Source organism: Xiphophorus maculatus, chromosome 1 (genome assembly GCF_002775205.1).
Source record: "Xiphophorus maculatus strain JP 163 A chromosome 1, X_maculatus-5.0-male, whole genome shotgun sequence".
NCBI lineage: Eukaryota > Metazoa > Chordata > Actinopteri > Cyprinodontiformes > Poeciliidae > Xiphophorus > Xiphophorus maculatus.
Window position 1 is genome coordinate 210,960 of NC_036443.1, and position 27,464 is coordinate 238,423.

The 27,464-nt window shown below is 40.8% G+C and overlaps 1 protein-coding gene across 3 annotated transcripts in view; it reads right to left on the reverse strand.

The window, feature by feature from the left end:
• Positions 1-27,464, reverse strand: part of LOC111609308 (protein FAM19A5-like) — a 125,292-nt gene that overhangs the window by 81,673 nt on the left and 16,155 nt on the right. For all 3 annotated transcript variants that reach the window (XR_002753051.1, XM_023336910.1, XM_023336900.1), the window contains exon 2: positions 4,816-4,965. Coding sequence is in view for 2 of the 3 variants with exons in the window: in XM_023336910.1 (XP_023192678.1) it covers positions 4,816-4,965 (150 nt within the window). In the remaining variant the exon portion in view is untranslated. The remainder of the gene's footprint in view (positions 1-4,815; positions 4,966-27,464) is intronic.

Here is a 27,464-nt window from a genome sequence, read left to right on the forward strand (position 1 = left end):
TCCAGTGGAGAGCGACTTATTAATTATTTGTAAAAAAAAATCAGGAGCAAAAACATTTGAGACCTTTAAGAATAAACTCGTAGGTATAATGGCAAGGGAACAGGTGGATGATTTCATATGATGTAAAGTGCAACTCAAATCTTTTTCAGTGACCAGGTTAAAGTGGGTCATCATAGGTAAGTTCTGATTAGGGGAAAACATAGTTAATTGTTTCCTAACAACAGACAGAGAGGAGTTTATTGTCTCCCTTATTTTCATTGTTTTATTTATGAAAAAGGTGGCAAATTTGTCCACAAGCCTCAGAGGAGAAAAATTCATGGTTAACAGAAGAAGGTGGATTTGTCAATCTGTCAACAATTGAGAACAGAGCACAAGAGTTGTTGATAGAGGTAGAAATGACATTTGAAGAAAAAACTGTCTTGCATTTGTCAGTTCAAAATTAAAAATTTTGAGTTTCCTTTTATATTTAAATGGGTTTGTAGTTTAGTTTTACGCCACCGACGTTCTGCTTTCCGGCACTCATTTTTCCCTTTTCTAACCGACTCAAAATTTCTCCAAGGTGGTTTATGTTTCCCAGATATTACTTTTGTAGTAACTGGAGCAATGGTGTCAATAACATTCTCAATTTTAAAAATAAAATTGTCTATTACATCACTCAGAGAAGTACAGGAGTGTATAGCAGTTGAAGGAAAAGCCTGAATAAATTGATTGGCAGTAGTTTCTGTAAAGCATCTTTTTGAAATTACTTGTGTATAGTTGTCTTTTTGATAACTATACACAATTGTTTTGTATTGGGAGAATTGGGAGAAAACTGTCCCAAAAATACAAAAATGATCTGAAAATGCTACATCAAGCACTACAATTTTAGATATGAGTCCTTTAGAAATAATAAGGTCCAAAGTGTGTCCATGATTATGTGTGGGTTCCAAGATATCTTGGATCAGTCCGCAGTTATTCAGGATCTGGCATAGCTCTTAACTGCCTCGATCCAAAGGATTGTCGATATGAAAATTAAAATCACCAACAATAAGAACAAAATCAACAAAAATTAGGGACAATAATTCAGTGAAATCATCAAAGAAGTTTGCAGAGTTTCAGAGGTCTGCATATATTCAGCAGCAAGATACGAGAGGATGAGTTTAGTTGCAAGGCAGCATATTCAAAAGATAAAACGTTTACATAGGATATCTGCTTACAAGTAAAGGCAGAATTAAACAAGACTGCAACTCCACCTCCTCTTTTGTCGGTTCTGGCTTATAAAGCTAAAATTTGGAGGACATGATTCAATAAGAATAGATTAGCTGTTATTTTGATTCAGCCAAGTTTCAGTCAGGAACAAAAAGTCAAGATAATGATCAATAAACAAAGTCTTGAATTAAAAATTATTTTCCTGCCAAAGATTTGATGTTTAATGAAGCCAATTTTAATATGCTGTCAGGTTTTGTGGTGTGAGTGGTGGTGAGGCAGAGGCAGCAAACCCAGGTAGCGATAAAGTAGATGATTTAATAAGATGCAAATCCAAAAGTCCAGAACACAGAAGCAGAGAGCAATGATCACTACAGGTGACAACTGGAAACTAGACAGACACGATGAGGACCCGACAAGGAACAAAGAACACAGGTGGGGTTAAATACACAGAGGGTAATCAAGGAGACAAGAAACACCTGGAAACAATCAAGGGGAGACAGGACAACACGGAGACTCAGAGAGACAGAAACTCAAAATATACACAGATAAGGAACAGATCCCGACATATGCAGCATGAAGCTTTCACATTTCTGTTTGGTTTCAACATTGGTTGAAGTGGAATAGATACAAAATTTTGCAATCTAAAGACTTTTTTGTCTCTGCGTGGATTTATTAATTTTTGTCTGTTATTTATCAGAATTGGTATTATTGAGGATCCCTCAAAAGTAGAAGAGATTTCACTGAAGTCGGGGATATGAATCTCACTAACTTGTACATTTTTTACAGCTTTATTCTGTAATCCCTCATTTTCATGATGGGGAAGCACACACTTAGCAGGATAAATTGTGGAGGAGGTATACCTAAAAACAGGCTGTGTTAGCTCTGGAACATTTGGAATTCAACTCAACTCAAAATTTTTGTCATGCTTCCCAAGTCATTGCTGAACCATTTTGGTAGCAGGATGGGTTATTCTGCTAAGGCCTTGTAATTGATCCCCAACATTTCTTAGGTAGGTGGTACATGCCCAAGTCACATTTACACAGATTGTTGGATCCCAGATTTCTCAGAAGAACATTTCCCAAGCCATCACACTACCTCCACCTACTAGATTTCTTACTTACAATGTATTCTGGTCCAATGTGTCCACATGTAAGTGATGAGGTAAGTTCTTCTCAAACTTGCTCAAATCTTTGCATTTGCTGCCCCAAGAAATTATCTTAGCAAATAAGCTAGTTTTCTCCATTTTAATCTTTCTAAAAGTCTTTTTTATCTTTTCTTTATTATAGCAAAAATAAATAATGAGAGAACATTTGTAAATGTTTGGAGATTGTCTCAAGACCCTCCACTTGTCAAAGTGTTTTATGACTTGCTCTGGCTTCTCGATCCCAACAACTGATACAGAGGTACAGAAAAGCTACTTTAATATACAAAGATGTGAAACTTTTAAAATTGTGTTGTGTAATTTCTCACTGATGGAAAAGCAATGAATTCTGTTTCTTTTTATTTATGCAAGGTGCTTCTTTAACAGTTGCTAAAGTGGTTTTTTGTAAATGTGTAATTAATCTGAATACCAGTTGTGTTCCATCTCCTGTGTGCCAGAGCTAAGCCGCTAGCATTGTGGATGACACACCAGTACAATAGGAGGCATAACAGAACAGAGATATCAATAATGCTAATAGTTACACCTGTGCTGGGCTTTTTCTGGTGCAATCTTTCATGTTGTTCTTGTTATGTCAGTGCCATAGAAAATACATCTGTGCAATTAATGACCCCTCAGTTTAATTTGTGTATTGTTGGTGTATTTCAACAATTTAGAGCTTTTTTTTTGGCAGTCTTTTTTACCAACATCAATAAAGCAGAGCAGAAATTTAACAAAATAATAGAAAGCCTTTTGAGTAAAGTTCTTTCCCTTAGAAAAGATCAGAATGAGTACTGCGGGGTGGAACATCACAGATATTTATGCTACATTGTGTCAGTTGAGTGCATCCAAGCAGATACTGAGACTAGCTAAAGGCTAACACCACAAAACATTTGCTGACAAGTTTTGCTGCTTTTTGATTGATTCTTTGATAGAAAATTAGTAGATTAAAACGCTATTCACAATAACCACTCTCCACCAAAGCAATGCACAGTAATCCTGACATTTAAGCGCATTAGCAACCACCTGTTTTTCTGTGTGATGTTACTTGCTTCAGCCTACTTTAATCTACATTGTTTGATTAATTCTATTTATAATATTGTTAATTGAATTTAATGATTTTACAGGATCACTATTCAAACAATATGCCCCAAATTTGTTTGAACAGTGTTTTCCCTTCTTATATGAAACCGATATTCAAATGCAATTTGGTTTTACTCAAGGTTTCTGATTATTTGAAATAATGTGTGAAAAAGAAAAACTAACTAAGAGGGCCCTTACTATAACAGTCATGTACTTTTTACAACCTTTTAAGTTTTGAAATGAAATTACCAATAGACAATTTCATCTTGAACCCATAAAGACATGCCCATCACTAAGCTACCTATGACAAATCACCAAATCAGCGTTTTGACATCTGTATATCTTTCAGAAATCAAGTCATTATTGTGGAAACAGAGGAGCAATGGATGGACAATAAACATTATTCAGTAATATAGTATTAAACCTCTTCTTTTCTAGTGAACAAAAAAGTTTTTTGCGGTTATTTTCTTTTCTTTTGCGTTTTTACTTCAACCCTTCATGTAAATTAAAGATGAAAAAGTGTCAAAGTCCCAACTTTAGGAGTTCAGAGAAAGAAGTTTTCTGATAATGAAAATCAGCTGACAAATCACAGCAGATTCATGTCCTTGAATATGATAAATAGCATTTTACTGTTAGGTACTTTTGTAAATGTCTGACTGGTAGTCAGTTCTGTTTTGTGCCACTGTCCATTGACCCCAAAAATGTATAGTAGAGCACTTTTGATGGATATAATTTTAATTTAATATGCTGATCTCATTGGTTCCCTGGGTAACAAGGAGATAAACTACACAACACACTACAAGAGACCTAACATCCTCCTGGTATCATCTCTGCATGTTTAGTTTTACACATGTATGTAATTTTTTGTTCAGATTTTTACAAACTGAGTCAACAACTGCTACTTTGACAAGAAAAAACACACTAATTAAGCAAGATCAAGGTTCCTATTTGTGTAACAGTTGAACTACTTAGAGACAAAGTTTCATAAGTTCCTTAGAAAGGACATTTTCTTCTACTGGTGAAAGAGGTGAGAAAACAAAAGGCATCACTGAAAGAGATAACTCCTGCTAGTGAATAGATTGCTTAGGTTGCTGTGCCAACTAAAAACAATGAATTTGCTGTGTCTAAAGATTATAATGATATTATTCATAAAAATCCAATAAAAAATCTAGTTACTTTCTAAAATCTCTGACATGTGTACTGTAATACTTAAAAATAACACAAATGGGTTAACTGCCAGGATTCTCTTTCAGTTAATGGTGCAAGGTCAGGTTAATTAAAACATAGTGTTTTAAATTTTCTGGAGAGTGGAGACGCCCCACTTTAATGTTTTTTTTGTTTGATGCTTTTGTGCAAAAGATGAGAGTATGTCCCTTGATCAAAGTTAGGGAATTTGTTGTACTCACCGTCTACACAAGCTGGCCTCGCCCTGGTGGTGCCGGCAATCAAGCCTCTCCGACAGGCGCAGCGCGCGGTCTGCCGTGCGATTGTCCGCCTCGGAACACTGCTGTCTCTGTTGAGCATCACTATCTCACAGGTCCCCACCACCAACTGGCCTGCCAAACAAGATGAGGAGAACGGGGCCACAACGTCAGCATAATGAGACTATAATTAACATTAAAGAGGAGCAACTGGTGTTGGGAGGTAAAATCAGCTGTTTGCATAGAACCTAGCTCAGATATGTTTATGTGTTTTATGTACAAAAGAAAGTGATAGAGTAGAGTTTTATAGAGTAAAGTATTATTGCCCCTTGTCATAGTACTCACGACAAGGGGCAATAATACTTTACAGATATTCAAAGTATTAATGAAGTACTCATCCATTTATCCATTCTGTTCTAATGTCTGGTTTTATTTATGGGTCTTTAAGTAAAGTGGGCAAAACATGTTTTTTGTACTGTGATGGAAAAATTACAATAAGGTCACATCTGCTAGTCATGTTATATGAAATGCTTATGAACTCTCACCAAAAGCACTATTTGGGTTGCATGTAGAAGGTTGGAAGTTGTTTTCTACAGCTGCATCAGAACCAGGCTGTCTCACCCTTTGTTGTTAATTCTTTATCCTTAGTATAAAACTCATGTGTTGTCTCTGCCTGGAAGAGCTTTGCATCCCGACTTCGTTCATTACTGATTGTCCTATGAGCTCTCTGTATTGTGCACAATATATGAATAAACCTGATTGAGTGATTTTACCTGAACAGTGCTTCGAAATAGTATTTTTTCCATGACAATTTGGTGCAGTGACCCGGATCCCTCGACTGGACATCCGAGGACGTCGACGAACAGCGTTTTGGTACCGACCTGGACTAAACTCCCGCCTCAAACAAATTAGGATTTAAGAGAGAAGAGGGCTGTTGGTTGGCTCTAAGGCTCCAGCGCTGGGATCAACGAACTCACAACCACTGTTATCAGGAGGGATACTCACTCAGGCTAACAAATTAATTTTACAAATTCTAAATTATTAAATCTAAAATAGTAAAGGATCCAATAAATCTTTCACCCTGAGGAATAGAGATTGGCGTTATTCTGGGTTAAAGTCCCAGAAAGAAAAAAGAAGAAAATGAAAATAAATAAATAAAATAAAAAATATATAAAATAAATGAAAAGAATAAAAACAAGTGATTATTTTTTTTATTAAAAAAAAGACAAAAAAAACAAGCAGTTGGGTTAGAGTCCCTCCAGAATTGTTTGGGTTACAGTTCCAAAAAAGGAACCACAGGTTTCTAGGTTAAAGTCCTAGTGAAAGTCCTTAATGGTGAATAAGGCAGATATTTTCTGAAGTTTTGGTTTTCTAAATTAAGGGAACTAAACCTTTGGAGAATCCTAAAGACCTTTATCGGAAATAAAGGTCCCTCTTAAAGGAGTAAGAGGCAGAGCTACCACAAAGCTGATTTGTTGGATTCTGCGAAGACGTTTGCAGTCCAAAGAGGATATCCCACCCAATTCAAGAAGAATGGGTCTACGTGGTTCCAGAACGCAATCTCCTCCTCAGGGTGAATTGTTTGACTATATGATAATGAAATATTGAAAAGAAAAAGCGGGGGAAACGAATAAAGAATAAAAATGCTGAATATAAATCTTTTGTGGCTGAATTACAGGCCTTAATATGTTTTAAAAAATTGTTATGTTTGTTTTTTTGTGTATTTGAATAAACAAAATTGTTTTATTTCTTAAAAGGATCAATCAATCAATTTTATTTATAAGGGACCCTTTCTTACTACAAGCAGCTCAAAGAGCTGTACAAACAATTAGCCCTCTGGTTTCTCTGGTGATCATGCCAAAGGTTAAAATAAGATTCATAAATACATACATATGTATAGAAAACCAAGGAAAACTACAAAACAAGCCCTAATCGATTTCTACTGGCTTCTTCTCTTTCCCTCTGTCTGAGCCTCACTGCAGTGCATCTGACCTCTGACCTCAACTCCTCCAAACCTGTCCTCCCATGGACCAGATGATGTCCCTCCTACAAAACCAGCTGATGAAAGTGACCGAGAAGATCTGGAGAATCAAGAAGGTGAAGAAGACAAAGGAGACCTCCATTACCTCCAGGCACTGAAGTGTCTGTTGATCCTAATTTTGTTTCTGACACCAGAGAACTGATGGAACATTTACATTCAGGGGACAACTGTCGGTCTCCTGTTCAGAATGAAAACTGTGTGCAACTGAGCTTTAAAACCCTCCGCTGTCCTGAATCAGCATGGAGAAGGAAAAGATAAACATGCTTCAGAACTGTGAAAGAAGAAGACTGAACTGTTTGATGCTTGTTTCATGGACATTGACTGAGGGACGATCTGGACAACCCAAAGATCCAATGCCAGGACCAGTTGGACTGACAGGAAGCTGGAGGAGAGAGACGGGGAAGGATTTTGCTGCAGCGATGCCGGCAGGAAGAGGGGGAGATGTGCGAAAAGAGACATTTAAGATAAGTTGTACACACACACAGCTATAACACAAGCACACTGCCACTGCAACGAAGACTGCTTGCTACTAATCCTGTACACATTTAGAATTTATTTTAGCGAGAAAGGATTGACTTCAATAGAGTTTCGTGCCCCTGTTATCTCTGAGTCCTGAACAGAAGAACCAATATTAAATGTCCTCTAGGGGTCCATGAGCCATAGATTGAGAAACTGTGAAGGGAAACTGTAATAACTGTAGTTCTGTAACAAAATTATGCCATTGGAATATAACAAATAAGATGTTGGAGAACACAGCAAAATTATGGTTCCGGAAGAAAAGTTAAATAAATAAATAATTTAAAAGCTGAACCGTTGCAGACACAGACAGTAAATACAATGTTATCAATGAGACTTACAAAGCGGTCCTATATAAAATACCGGTGTCCCTTGACTCTAAACATTTTAAAGATTTGTTCCTTCGTTTTGAAAATCTATGCTGAGTTACATAAAATAATCCAAAATAAATTAAATGATTTTTTTTTTTTTATTGTTAAGAATTACAGATTCTTGCTACTGCAGTGTTTATAATATTTTGGTATACCATATAATGTTTGGTTGCGTTTAAATTGAACAAGGGAAAGTTCCTATAAAATACAGCTGTGATAAATTTGAACTTAGAGGTTAAGAGCTCTTTTGTTGTCCTGGAAATTCTAGTTATGAAAAAATTAGAAAATAAAAATAATTAATGAAACGCTTCAGCAAAAACTTGATCAATTGGTTGCTATGATCCTAAATTATATTGAGATCTTTTTTGTATGTGTGCATACAGTAGCTTAAAAATTAAAACAGGATCCTGGAGTTGAATTCAAACATTAATGTATGTTGTTGAAAGAAAATTTAAACTTTTTGAAGCTTCAGTAAATTTGGTAAATTCAATTTAAGACAATATAGACAAAATGAGGACTTGACTGTAAATGTTTGATTGATGGACTTTTGACTCCAAATTCTGATAGCAACGTTTGTTTGTGTCTGTTTTATGTTGGGGTGACTGTTGTTTGTATGTTTTGTGTTACTGAACATTGTTTACTAGACTGATTGATTGAAACTAGTGATGTGTCGGTCGCGAACGATCCGGCTCTAAGAGCCGGCTCTTTGAAGTGAACGATTGGAACCGGCTCCACAATGGGAGCCGTTTTAGGATCCTATTTGGGAGCCGGGTTTTTTTCTACAGTATATCGCTGTCTCTCCGCCTCCCTGTCGTTGTGCTTGTGCTCTGCAAGTGCCAGAGCCAATAGTTTTTCCCCACATCGTTTTTTTTTGTCCTGCGGTGCCTCGCTGTCTCTTCTCCCCTTCTCCTCCCCCTTCTCCCTCTCCTTGCGCGTTTTGCTCTCCTGCCAGTACTAGAGCGGAGAGTTTTTTTTCCCTCGGTCGGTCCACTGCCCTCATGTCAAGCGTGTGCTCCACACATCTGACCAATCACACATAGTTTCAATTAATAATGTGGCGGGAAAACACTGAAAAAAAAGTTTATCTCCACTTTTTTTGTGGAAACGGCAGGCAATTGGCCAAGCTGTATAGCGTTCGTCGGCAGGTGTTTATGTACAGACACTCAGTCAGCGGTCAAGAAGCACGACAGAAAGAAGGGGAGTCAGTGTGAGAACTGAATAGGTGAAAATAAATGAGTGACAGAAAACGGAGCAAGATTTGGACTCATCTTAATGCTACATCAAGCTCCAAGGCAGAGTGCAGACTGTGCAAAGTCAGCATTTCCTATCGTGCAGGCTCGACAAACAACCTGCACAGGCACATGCGGACATCACACGCATCGGTATTGCTATAGCATTGTTATGCGGCATTTTTACTCATCATAAGTGCTTAACAATGTCAATAATGAAACAAAATATTATAAAATTAGGTTTAAGCTATTAATTAATTAATAATGTCAAAAATATATATGGGGAGCCGTTTGGGAGCCGAAAGAGCCGGCTCTCCACAGTAAGAAGAGCCATTAGAGCCGCATCTCGAAAAGGAGCCGAAAATCCCATCACTAATTGAAACATTTAAGTTCTTAAAGAATTATCGCATGAGACGGTTTGAGAGCTTAGGTTATTTTCGAGATGGTAATTTGAATGAGGATTTGTATGAGTCTCTTGATTTTCCTGTTTCTGGCAAAGAAGAGCTGATTGCTGGCAGTAGCACACGTGACAAAACTTTACATGTCCAGTAATATGTGCCCAGTAAATCTTGTAGGGCGAGATTGATGTGCTGATTACGGATTGATCTTGTCTCAACACCTGTGGGTGTAAAAGTTACGTAACATTCTAATTGGACTCACACAGCTGTGCAATTTGACTTATCTGCTCTAAATTATGTATATGAATGGAAGCTTCCAAATTCGACTCTTTCACAACCACTTCTTGAAGAAGTGAAAACTTTAGTCTCTCCCTTTTCCGATGTTAAACAGCCTGATGACTTAAGCTGCGTTTTAAATGTTTCATTGGGAGCTGATTATGAGTATGAGACTGCTGCAGTCACTGTTCCCATAGTGATGGGGTTTCAGGCGGCCATCCTGGCACCTGGCCGACAGGCTGCGCAGCTGAGGGCGTTTCCTGCCCCAGTTAGTGGGTTATCTGTTCCCTCGTTGTTGCCCAGTGCTTCTTCCAAGCTCCCTAGTCTCCTCCCTGAATCCTTTAGGGCTCCCTGTGTTCCCTCTGAGTTCCCTAGTGTTTCTTCGTTGTTTCCTAGTCCCTTCTCCGAGTACCCTTGTGCATCTTCCTCGTTTCCTAGTGTGTTCAGTGACCCTTTGTCGCCCCCTAGGATTAGTGTTCCAGAGTCTCCGTCTCTTAGTGTTCCTCCCGAGGCCCCGCCTCTCAGTGCTCCTCTCGGGACTCCTCGTCGTCGTCGCCGCCTCTGGGCAGCCCCCGGGACTCCTCATCGTCGTCGTCGCCACCTCTGGGCGGCCCCCGGGACTCGTCGCCGCCGACGCCGCGGATGGCCGCCGGACCACCTCCGTGGTTCCCGCCTCCTGTCCCTCCCCCCACCCTGTGGGTAGTTTTTGTTTGTTTTTGGACTCTTGGCCCTTCCTGTGCCTCCGCCCACTCCGTTGGGTTGTTTTTTGGGCATCTGGTAGCCGCCCTTGAGGGGGGGGGGGGGGGGGGTAGTGTCATGTTCCGTGTTTTTCTGTGTGTTTATTTTGAGTTTCCTGTGTCTCTGTGTCTTCGTGTTGTCCTGTCTTCCCCTTGATTACTCCCAGGCGTTTCTCATTCCCTAATTACCCTCCCGTGTATTTAGTGTCACCTGTGTGTCTGTGTCTTTGTCGGGTCCTCGTCTAATGTGCGTTCTGTCATTCGTGTTGTCCATTCGTGTTAATGGTTGCTACCGGCGTCGAGCCCTGGCTTATGCTCGGCCGTGCTGCCCGTTGATTGGACTGTGTTTCCTTTATTAAAATCAATTATTCATCTTACCTGGGTCTGCTGCGTTTGCCTCGCCACCTCACACCGCAATTCATGATATTCCTACCACAGATCCAAATTTTGAAGCATATTTTTTATCTCAAACAGATCTGTCTCCATTACCAAAAGCGCTATCTAAAGTTTCTGATGATTTTGGGCTAAAAAAAAAAGAAGAAAGAAATATGATGTAGGTCTAATTAAATAAATAATTAAACTAATTAAATTGGTTTGCTTTTGGATTTGAAGGAAAATTATGGACTTTTACCCGTTTGTGTCAAGGACCAGGTCAAGCCAGGTGATTGGGTGGTGGTGAAAGACTTCCGGAGAACGCATTGGAACTGGCGGGGACCATTTCCAGAGCTGCTCGTCACACATGTGGCTGTTAAGGTCGCAGAGAGGGCGACGTGGATGCACGCCAACCACTATAAGAGGGTCGAAACAACGCCCATCCTGGTGTCCAACAGTCGACAGAACATCAGACCAAGGAGGACGACGCTCAACTTTCTGGATGAGGACAACTTACTTTACTGCTGCTGGTGTTAAGTGCTAGTAACCTCTGACACCGCAGACAGACACGTTTAATTTCCTGGATTACTGAAATACCTTCATTACAACTGGTGTTAAGTGCTAGTAACCTCTGACACCCAACCTTCAGGAAGAGGAAAGAGACGAAACAAAGGAATATGGAAAAGACAAACATAACAACGAACATTGGTTGCTTTTGTACGTCAACAGGGCTCCCCAACCAAAGAACTATTGCTGGTTCACTTGCGAGTGGTCGAAGTGGGGAGTGAAGATTGAAATAAATAATTTTTTAAAAAGTTCCTGAGAGAGAAAGAAGAAAAAACAAGGACATTCATCACGTCTTCATCTTGTTTCAATTACAGATATTTGTGTTGGTTATTTCTGATTTTTTGTTGTTTGTTTGTGTCACTCAGGTGGTGGGGTTTCTTTCCCTCTGCTATGGTAGAAACGTGTCCGCTACATGAACTGCGAGATATTAATTGGCTGTCTACTGTTGACTTAAACCTTAAACACTCCACTCCTTACACCTTGAATTTGTGGTACCGCTATGCTAAGTATATTGCTCAAAAGAGGTCAAATTGCTATGTTTGCTCACACATGCCTTTAGCTGCCAACGCACCAATGGTGATTCCGCAGCCTTATCCAAACGTCTCTGACTTGTTCCCAGCGGTTTTGAATTCTCCTCCAATTCCATCTCTTAAGGGTTCCAGAAGCTTCACAAAGGTGTTTCAGGTCACCAACGCCTCCTTTGAGGAACCTTTCATTGGCTCTGTTCACATTCCTCCTAAGGTAAAATTTTACTGTTTTTCTAACTTCAAGGTTGAACTCATAGGTCACACTCCTGCATTTATGGGCAATATACCCCGTTTATATTGCAAATCTGTGCATGTTCCTTGCACTCTGTATGCTAACAATGCTTCTCTTAATTACTCTCAAGCTCTTCCAGGAACTATCTGTTCCCCTTATTACCAGGCTCCAGGTGTACTTGGCACTTTGCCGTGAATTGATATGTTCTGACTCTGTGGATATTCCCTATACCTGGCTCTCCCAGCATATTGGACTGGTAGGTGTGCCCCAGTTATAGCAACACATTCCTATGTTGTTGGCGGTGTAGAAATTCATGAGCAACACCGACGGGTCCGCAGATCACCCACAGCCCGGCATGACCCAATTTGGGGTTTGAATGTCCCAGAAGATCGCAAATTGTGGAGTAAGGGTGAGAAGGTTGCCCTATCCTTCTTTCCATCCTTAGGTGTTGGTAAACATATGCTTCGTGTGGAAACTTTGAATTACAGGTTTGAGTCATTTGTTAATGATGTATTGGTTGGTCTTGGAGCGGCTAAAGTTGAATTAACTGCGTTAAGGCTAATGACTCTTCAAAATAGGATGGTGCTAGATCAACTAACAGCTTCTACAGGGGGGGTTTGTGTGATGGTAGGTGCTTCTTGTTGTACTGTTATCCCAGCTAATGATGAAGATGGTGGTGCTATTGCTCATGCACTGTCAAACCTAACGGCTCTGAAGAATGCTCTTAATATTGACCATGCTGCTCCATCCGACTGGTTCTCGTGGCTTTCGGTTAACGGTTGGAGTCAACTCCTATTAAAACTCCTCACACCGGTGTTTTATTGTATTGAGGATACTGTTAATCTCGTCTTGTTGTATGATTCCCCTACTTAAAATGTTAGTAGAAAGTTTCATTAATGTTCATCTCTTGATGCACACTTTACTTGCACAAAAAGAAGTTCTGTGACCCTACCTATCTAAGTGATGACTCTGATGACTTGGATTTTTTGTTTTTGTTTTTTGTCTTTAAGTGATGTTAATCATTGATATTTTCAGGCTAGTATCCTAGCTTAGCTTTCCTATACTGCTTTGCAATTCACAGAAATGTCGATGTTTCACAAAAACAAATGCCTGTCCTTTCTGCATGTTCTACATATGCATTTATGATTTGATTTAACATTTTGTTTCATCTGGAAATATGTTACTTCTTTTCACTTATTTTCATTATTATGGATTGTTGTTGTGATGTTGGTTTAGATTGATTTATGCAATTAGATATAAGTTTTCAATTAAGCTTGGGGTTTTTTTTACCCCAAGCTTAATTTTTGTTTGTTTTTCTTTTTAAATGTGTTTTATTGTTAATTTTTTTCTCCTCCTTAATTAGCTTTTGTGTTAGATTTTTTTTTTTTTTTAATGGTTTTATGGGGGTTTTTTTATGTCTTCAATCATTGGTATGATACCTCCACAATTTTCCTGGACAGAACATATAGAGGACCGCCTCCCTGGCAAGGAGGGGTTGCAAGGTATCTTGCAACCCCTCTGTATACACCCTGTGCGTGCAAAATGACAATAAAGTCAGTCTAAGTCTAAGTCTAAGGTAACTTTTCCTACCAAACACAGTGATATTATTGCAGGGTAGACTAGGGGACTGCCGGTAGGTTTTTCGTATCTTGCGTATATGTTTCTTTTGTTATGCCTTCCACGATAGTGTTGTGTTATGTCTTATGACTGAGGAGGGGAATGTGTATATTAAATATTATCATATTTATTTATAATCAAAAGGGGGGAAATGTGATGGAAAAATTACAATAAGGTCACATCTGCTAGTCATGTTATACTAAATGCTTGTGAACTCTCACCAAAAGAACTATTTGAGTTACATGTAGAAGGTTGGAAGTTGTTTTCTACAGCTGCATCAGAACCAGGCTGTCTCGCCCTTTGTTGTTAATTCTTTGTCCTTGGTATAAAACTCATGTGTTGTCTCTGCCTGGCAGAGCTTTGCATCCCGACTTCGTTCATTACTGATTGTCCTATGAGCTCTCTGTATTGTGCACAATATATGAATAAACCTGATTGAGTGATTTTACCTGAACAGTGCTTCGAAATAGTGTTTTTCCCACGACAGTACAGTACTCAAAGAATTTATAATTTTTCCTGCTCTATTGAATATTTGTTAATTGATGACATTAAAGTTTGTGGCAGTAATGTCAAACCATGACAAATTTATCTTGCATATACATTTGCAAGAAAAATTCAGTGCACCAGAATATTTGTGCGGGAAGTCTAAAGGCTCAATTGATAAAAGCACAGTATAAACAGAACATTTTTGGGAATTTTTCATCAAAATTAGCTTAGATATCACCATAAAACTCAGTGTGCCTCATTCATTGAGCATCTTTTAAAAATAGCCTACATTTGGAAGTTAATTAGTCTGAACACTGAAAGTAGCCACAGATTACCACAGCAGAGAATGGTCTCAGAGGTTTATGAGGAGGCTTAATGGGAAAATGAAAGGAAAATCAAAACAGCACCTCCTCTTGTTAAAAACTGTAACCTCACACATCATTTGAAACAAACCTTCCTGTGTTCAGAATCTCAATTTTATGCGGGCCCTGAGGGCAGCACCAGACTATAATTTAAAATATTGAAAGTTCACTGGTTGGATTTTTTTATTTGACTATTGAAATGAGTTGAGGAAACATGTACCACAGCCAGGAGTAAAATGTGACTTGGATGACAAAGAGGAGATTGGTGGGCTCTGTGCTTCAATGACAGACCAATTTTCAAGCTGAGTTGAGATCTACTGAGACTGCAAATGAACAGAACCTCTCAGATTGACGATTCACCCAGACAACGCTGCCTTTTGAGAGTTACTATTATAATTTCTGTCCAAGTACCCAGAAAAACTGTAACGTTTTGACACCGTTATGAACTAATAAAGTAGCTAACTGGCCACCAAAAATGTTATTTCACATTTTCTTCTTACTAATTAGTGAAACTTTGGGCAGGACATTTCCTGCCACAAATTCGTGCACCTTATTTTCTCTTTTGAGGAAAAATGCTCCTTATCTTCTCATCTTTTTCACATAATGTGGTAATTAACGAAACTTTTTGGAAAATGAGCATCATTTCACAAATGAAAAAGGCCTGATGATTGCCAAACAAAGAAAAATTGAGAAATAATTAATAGAACCCATGTGACAACATCCATCCATACACCATTTTCTTACACCCTTATCCCATTGGGATCAGTAGGGGTGCTGGTGCCTATATCCAGCTGTCAACGGGCGAGAGGCAGGGTACCTGGACAGGTTGCCAGTCCACTGCAGGTCTGATGACATGAAGGAGGCAAAAATCTCAAAGAGCAACACATTACACTATGAAGAAGAAGCAGTCGGCAAAGGGATTCACCGTTGTGACAAATATTATCTATGAATAAACATGGAAAAGTGATACGTTTTACAGGGGTACAGATGTTACTCCAAGTCCTGTTCAGTGTGCTGTAATCAAACTAATTCATTTGCCTAGAAAGTTTAGATTGTTTGTGTAAATCAATCAAACTCTGATGCAGACCAAACAGCTAACTGTGATCCCCTAAAAACCTTCACTTCAATCAAAACGTCAGTTTAGTTGAAGTGAACTCTGGTGTGGTTCCAATGCATATGTGAATATCAAGCGAACCGGAGACCTCTCCAAAAGCAGGAAGTGGACTACATCGCAGAATATTCTGGGTAAATGCAACCAAAGCAAACATGCTAGCCTAGCACTAACAGGAGAAGTGGATAGTGGTCTTTTATCAAAGACATAAGAGAAATTCTACAACCACTAAAATCTTTTCATGTCATTCATGGTGCAGCGCCCCCACAGTTGAGGAGGAGAACGTGTTTTTCAAAGAGTGTAACTTGTATGACTCAGTGCAGTGTGAGAACGAACTAGACAACACTGGACAAAATCAGCAGAAAGAACACATTAGATCAGATCTAGACCTTAAGAACTATATGAACTATAACTATAAAAGTGATCATGGTTCAGAAATCAAGCAGAAAAAAAAGTGGCCTAGTTAAAGTCCAAAATCGCAATTGAGGAAAGATGTCGAACATGTGTGTCATGCTCAAAACCCCTCCATGTTTATTTCTGTTTCCATATGGTCTGGTTAGTTTACAGGATTTTTCTCTTATTAAATCATCATTATTATTAGTAAAAAATCTAAAATTATGTAGGTGTGACAAAAATGAACAGAAGGAAGCTATCATAAGGTAAATACTGCATAATGAAGCCTAGGCGTAAATTCAATCTGGAAGACTCTTTAGCCCCACCTGCATCATCCAACAGGCGCTTCACCGCTGATTAACCAACGCTGGTCCAAATCCAAGTCATGCCCAATCTCCGACCGAGTTCCAGCTGAAAAGGACCACCATCCATGGCATCTCTCGCTTTCCAGCAGAGCTCAACCCACCTCCACCCCCTCACCTCTACTCACTCGGCCATCCGGCCGCATCCCTCATCGCCTCCACCACCAGTGTCGGGTCCCGGGGGGATGATGTTCCATTCAGCGTCAGGGATGTTCATTGCAAAGAGCTTCACAGAAAAACTCGGACGATTCGCAGCGGAAAAAAACAAAAACCGTCCAATAGCCGGGAGAAACAAAAGAGGAGTTCTTAGTGTTTACATTTATGAAACCCTGTGCAGGAGTTTCCTGCAACACATTATGTAGTGGCGGTTATATTTCAGCAGATTATTTGGAAACCTGAGGGATTGCATTTAATTGTCTTTTCTTTTTTTTAAGTATAATTCAGCCTTTCCTGGTGTGTTCAGTAAACCTATTAGATGTTAATAATGTTTCACTTTTCAGATACACAAACTTTAATCACAATAAACTGCTAGAGGCCGTCGGCTGCTTTGAAGAACAAATGGTACGGCACAGGTGATTCATTTGTCATTTTCAATCAGCTACTTGTTGAAATCTTGTAATAGGAGGGAGATAGCCACTTAACAATCAGACGAGCTGCATTTAAACATTAGAAATATGAGGTAAGACGAACAAATCCAATCTAAAACTAACTTTTTTTTCCAGACGCAAATGTCCATAGAAAGAACAGGCAAAGAATATTTCTGTGGTTCTTTTCAAGGTGGAACTGGAAAACTGAGATAAAACCACTGCAGACTTGCTTCACCTTTGTAATGAGCTGGAAAAAGGAGAGCAAGTTTCTTCTTTCCCTCTTTTATATTGTACAGAAAAATGCCTGAGAGGTCAATTCAGGTTGATAATGAAATGAAATGAGCTCGGTGAAGGCAGAGCAGAGAAGAATCTGTGGCAGCAGTTCATGTCAGGTCAGTCACCAAGCACTGGCCCTCGGTTCTGCTGCCTCGGCTCAGTCCAAAACGCTCTCAGAGGTTCATTAAGTGAGTATGAAATGAGCACGCTAATGGCAAAGGTTGAATGGGTTGTTGATCAACAAGAATGACTCATAAAATGACCCAACAGTTGTGAGCATCCAGGTTCCCACACTGACCTCCTTTAAGAGCAGAATCTGAAAAGATGAATCTGTGATATCTGCAGTCGCAGAATCGAGATGTTTAACTATCTCATTACGAAAAAAGACATCAGTCAAAAAACAGTTTTTTTGTTATCCAAAAGTGTTCTAAAGGGAAATTTTGAGAAAAACTAGTGCTTTGTGTGCAACAGTCCATACATTCATATTCAGTTAGAAGCTATTCATAAAAACTAGCGCAGCAGTCATTTCCCACTCTGCAGGTTTTGCATTGGGCATCTTCACTTTTTAAATATTTTATTCACATTTGTTCTGATTTGCAGTAAAAGTGAGAGTCTGTTCTCTGGATCAAAGCAGAAGTAATGCTTCCTCGTTATTACAGTCTGTCGGTTTTACCTTCAAATTGGCAGAGAATTCACTGTACTGTGAAAGCGGTAAATCAAAGCATTTCTGCTCTTACTGTTTGCTTTTCTATTAACTAAAATATAAAAGGAAGTACACTTCCCTAAATTTCAGAAAGAAGGAAGCTAGCTCTGTTTTTCTGTTTCCTTTGGTTTTTCCCTCATAGAAGTTTGTGATCAAAATCTTGCTTATTTGCAAATTTTTTAAGTATAACAGTGAGTGGCAGTTTTTTAATTCTGGTTTTATGTGCTTTAATAAAACTCAAAAATGTCCCTGTTCTTTATACAGTATTACAGCTAGAGTATTTAAGTCATCCCAACATGGCCCCTTGAACAACCCCTTATTTTTATCAGCAGCTCTGAGCAGCATCTCCTCTAATGAGTCCAGAGGCTAAGCCAAGGCTTTAAGCCCCTGAGGTGGTACACTGGGGTCGCTACATTATCTTATCTGCTGAATTATAACCAGAGTCGTCCTTGATTTTAGCACAGGTAATCCATTTATTTTCCATGATTCTCGGCAATCATCATCATATATCCTTTTACAACAATTCATTCCTCCAACATGTTGACAGCAGTGCAGCGTACAGCATTCATTGTTTTCAGCGTTTAACGTTAGCAGTTAAAAACTGTTTCCCCCTTCTGGGTGGAATGCACCTGTCATCACCAACAAAGGTTCCTACCAAAATAGGCTGATGAGCAATCACATGACCCAACATCTTTCAGCAATACAGTTATTCATAATCTGCTCCTACAATGAGCTCAGCAGTTCCACAAGATGTTTGCTAATTGCTGTTGGCTAGTCTGAAGGAGCTGAGTGGGAGGAGCTGCTCTGTGAGGCAGAAGCTAAAAAGCTGCAACTCTTGCACCTTCAGTCCAACCAGGCATTTTGTTCATCTGAATGGTTGCCATGGAGATTGAAGGATTTCTCAAATATCCATGAAAGAATCAAAGCAACACTCTTAGTTTGAGTTTGATCAGGGAATAACATTATAACTTGATGTAAAGCTTAAAAAAATCAATTTTACATAAAACTGCCCCAGTAAGCTGATTATGCAACAATTCAGACACACCTTGGAAAAACGTCAGGCCCGTTTGGATAACCAATGTTTTAAAGAAATCCTCCTTAACCTACTCATATCCAACAGTCAGAAAATGTGTTTGTTAGACTCCAATAAATGTTATTTTGATATTTATAAGAGTGAACTAACAGAAAAAAGGTGGCAATGGATGGACACCACTGCCTTGCTATGCTTTGTGTTTTTATTCAGCAAGGTTACAGTTACATCGAAATGCCAAACACATGAGGGACAACATGAGCAAATTAGACTATTTCTCCAAAACCTCATTTCAGATGTGGGTGGAAATTCAATCTACATGAGAGATTAATTCATTTATTTATTTTTCATGAATAAACACCATAAACATGATCTATTCAGGGTTTACAATGCAAGGCTGCAGCTGTAATCATTTTCTCTAACAGACAAGTAATTTGCAGTTTGCAGCCTTTTACCAGGCGCAGGCATTTTAGCAGTGCAAATATGTTTTACTCATAGCACCAAAACAAAACAAATGCCACCCATTTCAGTTTTGATTATTTGACTAGGAAAAGGTACAGGTTAATGATTTGTGTATTAAACAGGAACTGATAAAAGGAATGTCTTGGGTTTGAGTTGCATTGTCATTCTTTAGACTGTCAATCTTCTGGGAACAGCAGAATCCATTTTTTGTAATGTTTTGTTTTTCTGTGTTAAAATGCTCACTTGGCGGTCTCTCAGACATTTATCTTGTTTGCACTTCAGAAACTTAGTAATCATTAAGTAAACACTGTTGTGTATATTTGTCATCCACAGATGAATTCTTGGTAATTCCCTTTTATCTTTTCACAGATCAGACTTTTTCTCTCTTTCACATTACAATCCTGTCACCAAATGTTTGCTCACAGGCCAACCTGCATCTTAATTAATAGATTAGTAGATGGATTGCAGTTCTCAGTGGTGGGTTTTTACATAAAATCACAGCCTAAGGCAATCTTTACAGTCATAAAACACAACCATGAAAAAAACTGCTAAGGCCTGTTACGAAAACAAATTTTGCTGGGCAATTAATTGTTCCAGAAGTTATCGCGATAAACAATAATATTGTTATTTTGAGGGCATTTTAAGGTAGTATAATGGTAATGGGATAATAATAATGCAAAAACACATTCTCAAACATCAATAAACTTTAAATTGTAATGAACATATAGCACTGGGACTGGAAGACATTTTCAATATCCAAAATAAATAAACAGAGCAACAGAAACAACAAATAAAATGAATTACGAAGTCTCAGTAAACAAAATTACTCATACACACACAAAACATTGAAATTGCACATACGTATATACTATTAAAATGTTACACACATACAATTTTTCTCACACAGACACAAAATACTAAAATTGAGCATATACACTACTAAAATATCACAAACGCATACTATTTTTTTCTCACACACATACATAAAAGACTAAGATTGCATATATAAACTAGTAAAATATTGCAAGCGCATGCATTTAGAATAGAATAGAATAGAAGTACTTTATTCATCCCAGCAGGGAAATTACTTTGCAGTTACAGCATAGAGACAAAACACAATAACAACTACCACTGAGTAGTAGTTGTAGATAAAATGAAAATAAAAAATAAAATAAAATATAAAATGCTATGAATTGTGAAAATATAAAATGCTGTTAATATAAAAAGCAACTTAAGAGCAGTCCTTGCAAAGATTCAAAAAATGCAGATATGTATATTTAAATATACTGTATGTACAGCAAGTGTGCCACAGTGCAGTTGTGCAAAATTGGACTGATTAGTGCAGAACAATGATTTAGCTTTTATTGTACAGTGAGATGGCATGCGGCAGGAAGGATTTCCTGTATCTGTCCCTACGACAGCGGAGCTGGAGCAGCCTATGTGAGAAGGTGCTCCGCTGTCTGTCCACTATGTGGTGGAGAGGGTGCTGTTTATTGTCCATAATAGACAGAACCTTCTTCAGTGTCCTCCTCTCTACCACAGTTTTCAGGGACTCCAGCCTTAGTCCCAGTACAGAGCCAGCTTTCCTGATGATTTTGTCCAGTCTATTAGAGTCGCTGGCTCTGATGCTGCTTCCCCAACACACAGCAGCAAAGAAGATGGCACCGGAAACAACACTGTGATAAAAGGTCTCCAACATCTTGCTGCACACATTGAAGGATCTCAACTTCCTTAAAATATAGAGTCTGCTCATCCCCTTCCTGCACACAGCGTCAGTGTTAGATGCCCAGTCCAGTCTGTTGCCGATTACAACTCCCAGGTATTTGTAATCCTCCACCTCCTCCACCACTTCCCCTTTGATCTTCAGTGGCCGTGAAGATGTCTTCTTCCTTCTGAAGTCAATCACCATCTCTCTGGTCTTACTAATGTTGAGCCTCAGGTGATTCTGCTCAGACCACTCCACAAAGCTGTCCACCAGTGTCTTGTACTCCCCCTCCCCTCCATCCCCTATGCACCCGACAACCGCTGAGTCATCAGAAAACTTCTGTAGGTGACATGACTCAGAGTTGTACTGGAAATCAGTGGTGTACAGGGTGAAGAGAAAGGGAGAAAGCACAGATCCCTATGGAGCTCCTATGTCACTGACCACCACATCAGACAGGACACTGCCCAGACGGACAAACTGTGGTATGCCTGTCAAGTAGTCAGTAACCCAGGAGATCACTGAGTTGTTGACACCCATCCTCCGCAGCTTCTCACCAGCAGCAGAGGCTGGATGGTGTTGAAGGCACTGGAGAAATCAAAGAATGTGATTCTCACAGTGTCTCCTCCACCATCCAGATGCGAAAGTGCTCGTTGCAGCAGGAAGATGACGGCATCGTCCACTCCTAAGTGGGGCTGGTAGGCAAATTGCAGGGGGTCTAGAAACGTCCTCACCCGAGGCCTCAGCTGGGCCAGGACCAGTCTCTCCATGACCTTCATCACATGAGATGTGAGAGCAACTGGTCTGTAGTCCTCTGGGTCAGATGGCCTTGGCTTCTTGGGAACAGGAACCACGTGTGATGTCTTCCACCGCAGCGGGACTCTCTCCAGCCTCAAGCTCAGGTTGTACATGTGTGCCAGTACAGGGCACAGCTGGCCAGAGCAGGTCTTCAGGATCCGTGTTGTAATGCCATCAGGTCCTGCAGCCTTCCCCTGGTGTAATTGCTCGAACTCTCTCTTAACCTGGCCTGTAGTCACAGTTAGCTGGGGGTAGGTGTTGTTGTCTGCAGTGGAGATGGGGGAAGAGAGGAGGCATGGGGGGCTGAAGGAGAGGTGGTGCGCAGGAGAATGCCGGTAGGTGGGTTGAACAACTTGGGGCAGTGTGGATGTGTGGGGGGATGGTGGTGGTCAGGGAGTAGCAGGAGGTGAGCTAAACCTGTTGAAAAACTGGTTGAACTGGATTGCTCTATCCAGGCTCCAAGATGTCTGTGTGTCCTTCCCCTTCATCCCAGCGATGTGCTTCATTCCTTTCCACACATCTCTCACACTGTTCTGCTCGAGTTTAGACTTAGACTTAGACTGACTTTATTGTCATTTTGCATGCACAGGGTGTATACAGAACGAAATTTTGTTGCATACGGCTCAGGACAGTGTTTTGAGCTTTCAATGTTGTGAGGTTACTCCAGAATAAAAATAAAATACAGTATAAAATATGAATATAAATATAAAATATAAAGTGCAGGACTGACAGTAAAAAGGAAGTTACTTAGCTCTGTACATGTGCAAGGTATAAAGTGGAGACCAGATTTTAAGTGCAGTCCAGTTAAGAGTTCAGCAGTCTGATGGCAAGTGGGAAAAAAGCTGTTTCGGAACCTGGTGGACCTGCACCGGACGCTGCGGAACCTCTTTCGAGAGGGCAGCAGGGAGAACAGTCCATGGTGGGGGTGTGAAGGGTCACTGATGATGTTTCGGCCTCGGGACACGCAGCGCTGGGATGAAATGTCCTGAATGGAGGGAAGGGGGGCCCCGATGATCCTCTCTGCTGTCCGTACCACTCTCCTCACGTTCTTCCAGTCGGAGGCGCTGCAGCCTCCACACCACACAGAGAAGCAGCTGGTCAGAATGCTCTCTATGGTGCTTCTGTAGAACATCTTGAGGATGGGCGGGGGCAGGTGTGCTCTTCTCATCCTCCGCAGGAAATACAAACGTTTCTGTGCCCTCTTGACCAGAGACGTGGTGTTCACAGTCCAGGTGAGGTCGTCAGTGATGTGCACCCCCAGGAATTTGGTGCTGCTGACCACCTCCACAGCCGAGCTGTTGATGAGCAGTGGAGCGTGGCTGGGCCGGTTCTTCCTGAAGTCGACGATCATCTCCTTCGTCTTGTCAACGTTCAGGATCAGGCTGTTGTCTCTGCACCAGTCCACCAGCTGCTCCACCTCCTCTCTGTAGTTCAGGTCGTTGTCGTCTTTGATGAGGCCCATCACCGTTGTGTCGTCCGCGAACTTCACGATGTGATTGGTCGCGAACCTGGGGGCGCAGTCGTGTGTCATCAGAGTGAACAGCAGAGGGCTCAGGACGCAGGCCTGAGGGGAGCCTGTGCTGAGGGTGATGACATCGGAGGTGTGTTGTCCGATCCGGACTGACTGAGGTCTGTCGGTGAGGAAGTCTAGCAGCCAGTTGCGCAGGGGGTGCTGAAGCCCAGGTGTCCCAGTTTTTCTGCCAGATGCTGTGGGATGATTGTGTTGAACGCTGAGCTGAAGTCCAGGAACAACATCCACACATGAGTGTTCTTCTCCTCCAGGTGAGCCAGGCTCAGGTGTAGGGCGGAGGAGATAGCGTCCTCAGTGGAGCGGTTTCGGCGGTAGGCAAACTGGAACGGGTCGAATGTGGGGGGGAGTCTGGAGACGATGTGTTCTTTTACCAGCCTTTCAAAGCACTTCATCATGATGGGAGTCAGTGCCACAGGCCGGTAATCGTTGAAAGAGGTGACTTGAGGTTTCTTTGGCACCGGAATGATGGAGGCAGTTTTGAGACAGGCTGGCACTGTGGCTTGGTCCAGTGACGTGTTAAAAATGTCTGTTAGGACACCAGCCAGCTGACCTGCGCATTCCCTGAACACCCGCCCAGGTATGTGTCGGGGTCTGGGGCCTTCCGTGGGTTGACTCTTTTCAGAGTCTTCAACACATCGGCTGTGTCCGGGCAGAATGCCTCCTCTTCCTGGTGGGGAACAGTTTTCTTTGCCGGAGTACTGTTCAGTGCCTCGAACCTCCCAAAGACGTTATTGAGTCCATTGAGAAGCCAGCATCAACTTCGCCCACTGGGGGGGGAGGATGGATTGTAATCTGTGATCGCCTTTATGCCACATACTCCTGATGTTGCTGGTGTCATGGAAGAACTCCTGTATTTTCTGACTGTGGGTTCGCTTTGCTAACCTGATAACAAGGTTCAAGTTGGCTCTCGCTGTCCTCAGTGCCTCCTTGTTGCCAGACTTGAAGGCTGAGTTCCGTGCTTTTAGCATTTCCCGTACCTCCTTAGTCATCCAGGGTTTTTGATTGGCCCGGGTGATAATGTTCTTAGTAATGCTGACGTCCTCTGTGCACTTGTTGATGTAGGCTGACACAGTCATGGTGTACTCATCGAAGTTGATCTGGTTATTGTAAGTGGCTGCTGCCTTGAACATCTCCCAGTCAGAGCACTCAAAACAGTCCTGGAGTGCCTCCATGGCCCCCTCAGTCCACACTCTCACCTGCCTCACTGTAGGTTTTGTTCTGATCAGCAGGGGCTTGTATGCAGGAATTAGCATAACAGATAGGTGGTCTGAAGAGCCAAGGTGGGGGCGGGGGGCTGCTCTGAATGCTTCTTTGATGTTGGTGTAGGCCAAGTCTAGAGTATTTTCTCCCCTGGTTGGAAAATCCACATACTGGTTGAAGTGAGGGAGAACAGTCTTCATGTTGGCCTGGTTAAAATCCCCAGCAATGATGAAAACGCCCTCTGTGTATGAGGATTGCAACTCACTGACGGTCCAGTAGAGAACACTCGCAGCCTCTTTAGTGTTAGCACTGGGGGGCACATACACAGCAGTGATGCTAACAACAGTAAACTCCCTGGGCAGGTAGAATGGTCTGCAGTTAACAGTCAGAAGCTCGATGTCCGGGGAGCAGTAACTGGCGACAGTCATGGCATTTTTACACCAGTTGTTGTTGATGTAAATACACAGCCCCCCTCCTCGGGTTTTACCGCTGAGAGCACTGCTCCTGTCTGCGCGGAATGTAGCGAGCCCCTCCAGGCTAACAACGTTGTCCGGTATGGACGAGTTGAGCCATGTCTCAGTCAGAATGAGAGCGCAGCAGTTCCTCAGCTCTCTCTTTGAAGACAGTTCTAGTTGCAGATGGTCTATTTTGTTGTCCAGAGAGGGGACGTTGGAGAGGAAGATGGACGGAAGCGGCGATCTGTGGGGGTTAGTGTTTAGCTTAGCTGTTAGTCCACTTCGACAGCCGTGCTTCCGCTGCCGGTCGCACCGCCTTCGCTTTCTCCTCCGACTAGTGCTGCTACACGAGTCCGCTGCGCTGTGGGCTGCTGGGTCTTGCCTCCGTAGCACTCCGAGATCACGTAAACACTCCAGAGTAGTCATATTTATGAGTCCAAAATCACTTGATGATCGTAATTCCAGCAGACGCTGGCGATCATATGCTAACTTACTGAGTGGATGCAAAGTTTGTAGCGTTTTAGGCGGCATATTTTGCTCAAATACTCGCAAGTTGTCGAGAGCCCATGCAGCCGCAGCCATACAGGGCGCCGCCACCATTATGAACTGACATAATAACCACATGATTTCTGAATGTCTTACAGCTCTTTTCTCTGCACTTATGTGATCTAGCATTGAAATGGAACCTATATAGCTAACACGATACAGTGGTTGAAGATGTGAAGCTTTTAGAAGAAGGTAAATCTGTGCTACACATATATGTGCTGTGATCACATTACAGACCATCAAAGTATAAGCATAGAAATATCATAATATATGTTCCTGAACAGGCTGCCTGACTCTTTCACCATCTTCCCCAGAGTCACCGTGTTTCAGCACAGAATTTAGGCCTGGTGGGCATGATGCAATTATTCAACTCTAAACACTTTAATTCCCTGAAAAGGAACAAAGAAAAAAAACATTTATTATCAGTAGCATCAACTTTTATACACTCAATAAAACATTCCATCCATTCTAGGTTTTCAGTTTTCAAGTTTTCCTCTTTAATTAGGCCAGTCCAGCCGCACTGACAAAATACTTTGATCAGATTTAATAGGCAATCCCATTAAATGCTGCTGCTCACCGCTCCAGTACAACTGGAACCAGACTAGGACCTTGTGTGTGAAATGCTCTGCTTCTCCTCAGGGAGAATTTTATGGCAGCCTGCCATAAAATTATATGACAGGCTGCAGTGAATGAAGTATGACACCGACTCCACTTCCATATTAAAACAATCTCCCTTTAAAGAATGTAATTACTTGTGGGCTGCTAAGGATGAAAGTGATGTTTTACTATGTTTTACAGCAAGGAGCAACGTTGCAAAATAGGATTCTGTCTCAAAACTTATTAAAAATTTGCCCTCTTTTAGATCATGAGCTGTTAATTATTAATTTCAATAAACTTAGTTTGGTATTACTCCTCATTATGACACAGCTACAGAGCGGAGTCCCGCTGTGTCAGCTCGGTCCAGAGATCATGGCATTGATTCTAAACCAGTTTCTAATCAGGCTCTAATCACAACCCTGCCACACAATATGAGGCATAAGTGATTCTCTTCACTGTTGTGTGTGAATTGTGAGACAGTTATTTTTTGTTTTTGGGCATGTGCCCTGACTGATGGCACCCTTTGAATTTTGTTGTCCTTGTGACAATGACAATAAAGATTTATCTTATCTTATCTTAATCTATCTTATCTTATCTTTCACTTCTCCGCTGAAAAAAGAGTGCCGCCAACAAAGCAGCGCTTTAGATAGCATGATAATCACATTAGCATGCACAGCATCAGATATGAGCTCAGTAAATCTTTTATGCACTCTTTAAAACACAGAGGGAAATATCTGAAATATTCACGGTGCAAGTAATCAGTCTAAATTGATCTGTGATTATCAAATTGTAAAACGTGATCAGAGGGGGGCCAGTGGTGTTAAACACTGCCCTCCATTTGACACTTTTGTAAACTCTGATGTTGCAACAAATGAATATTATGATCATTGAGTAATTGTGTATTTGTTTATTTTTTTTAGCTGGATTGATTTTATGTGGAAATGTTAACAAAAACCAGCAAGGTACTTATTTAACCATGATAAATGGTTTTAAAATATTTTTTAATCTGATAAATCGATTAATCATCCAAATAATTAATATGATAAATTACTAAAATAATTGTTAGTTGCAGCCCTAGTGTTTAATTCACACACTAGAATGAGTTATAGTCTTTGATGTCTTTACACGGTTCCATTTTTAAAATATTGTA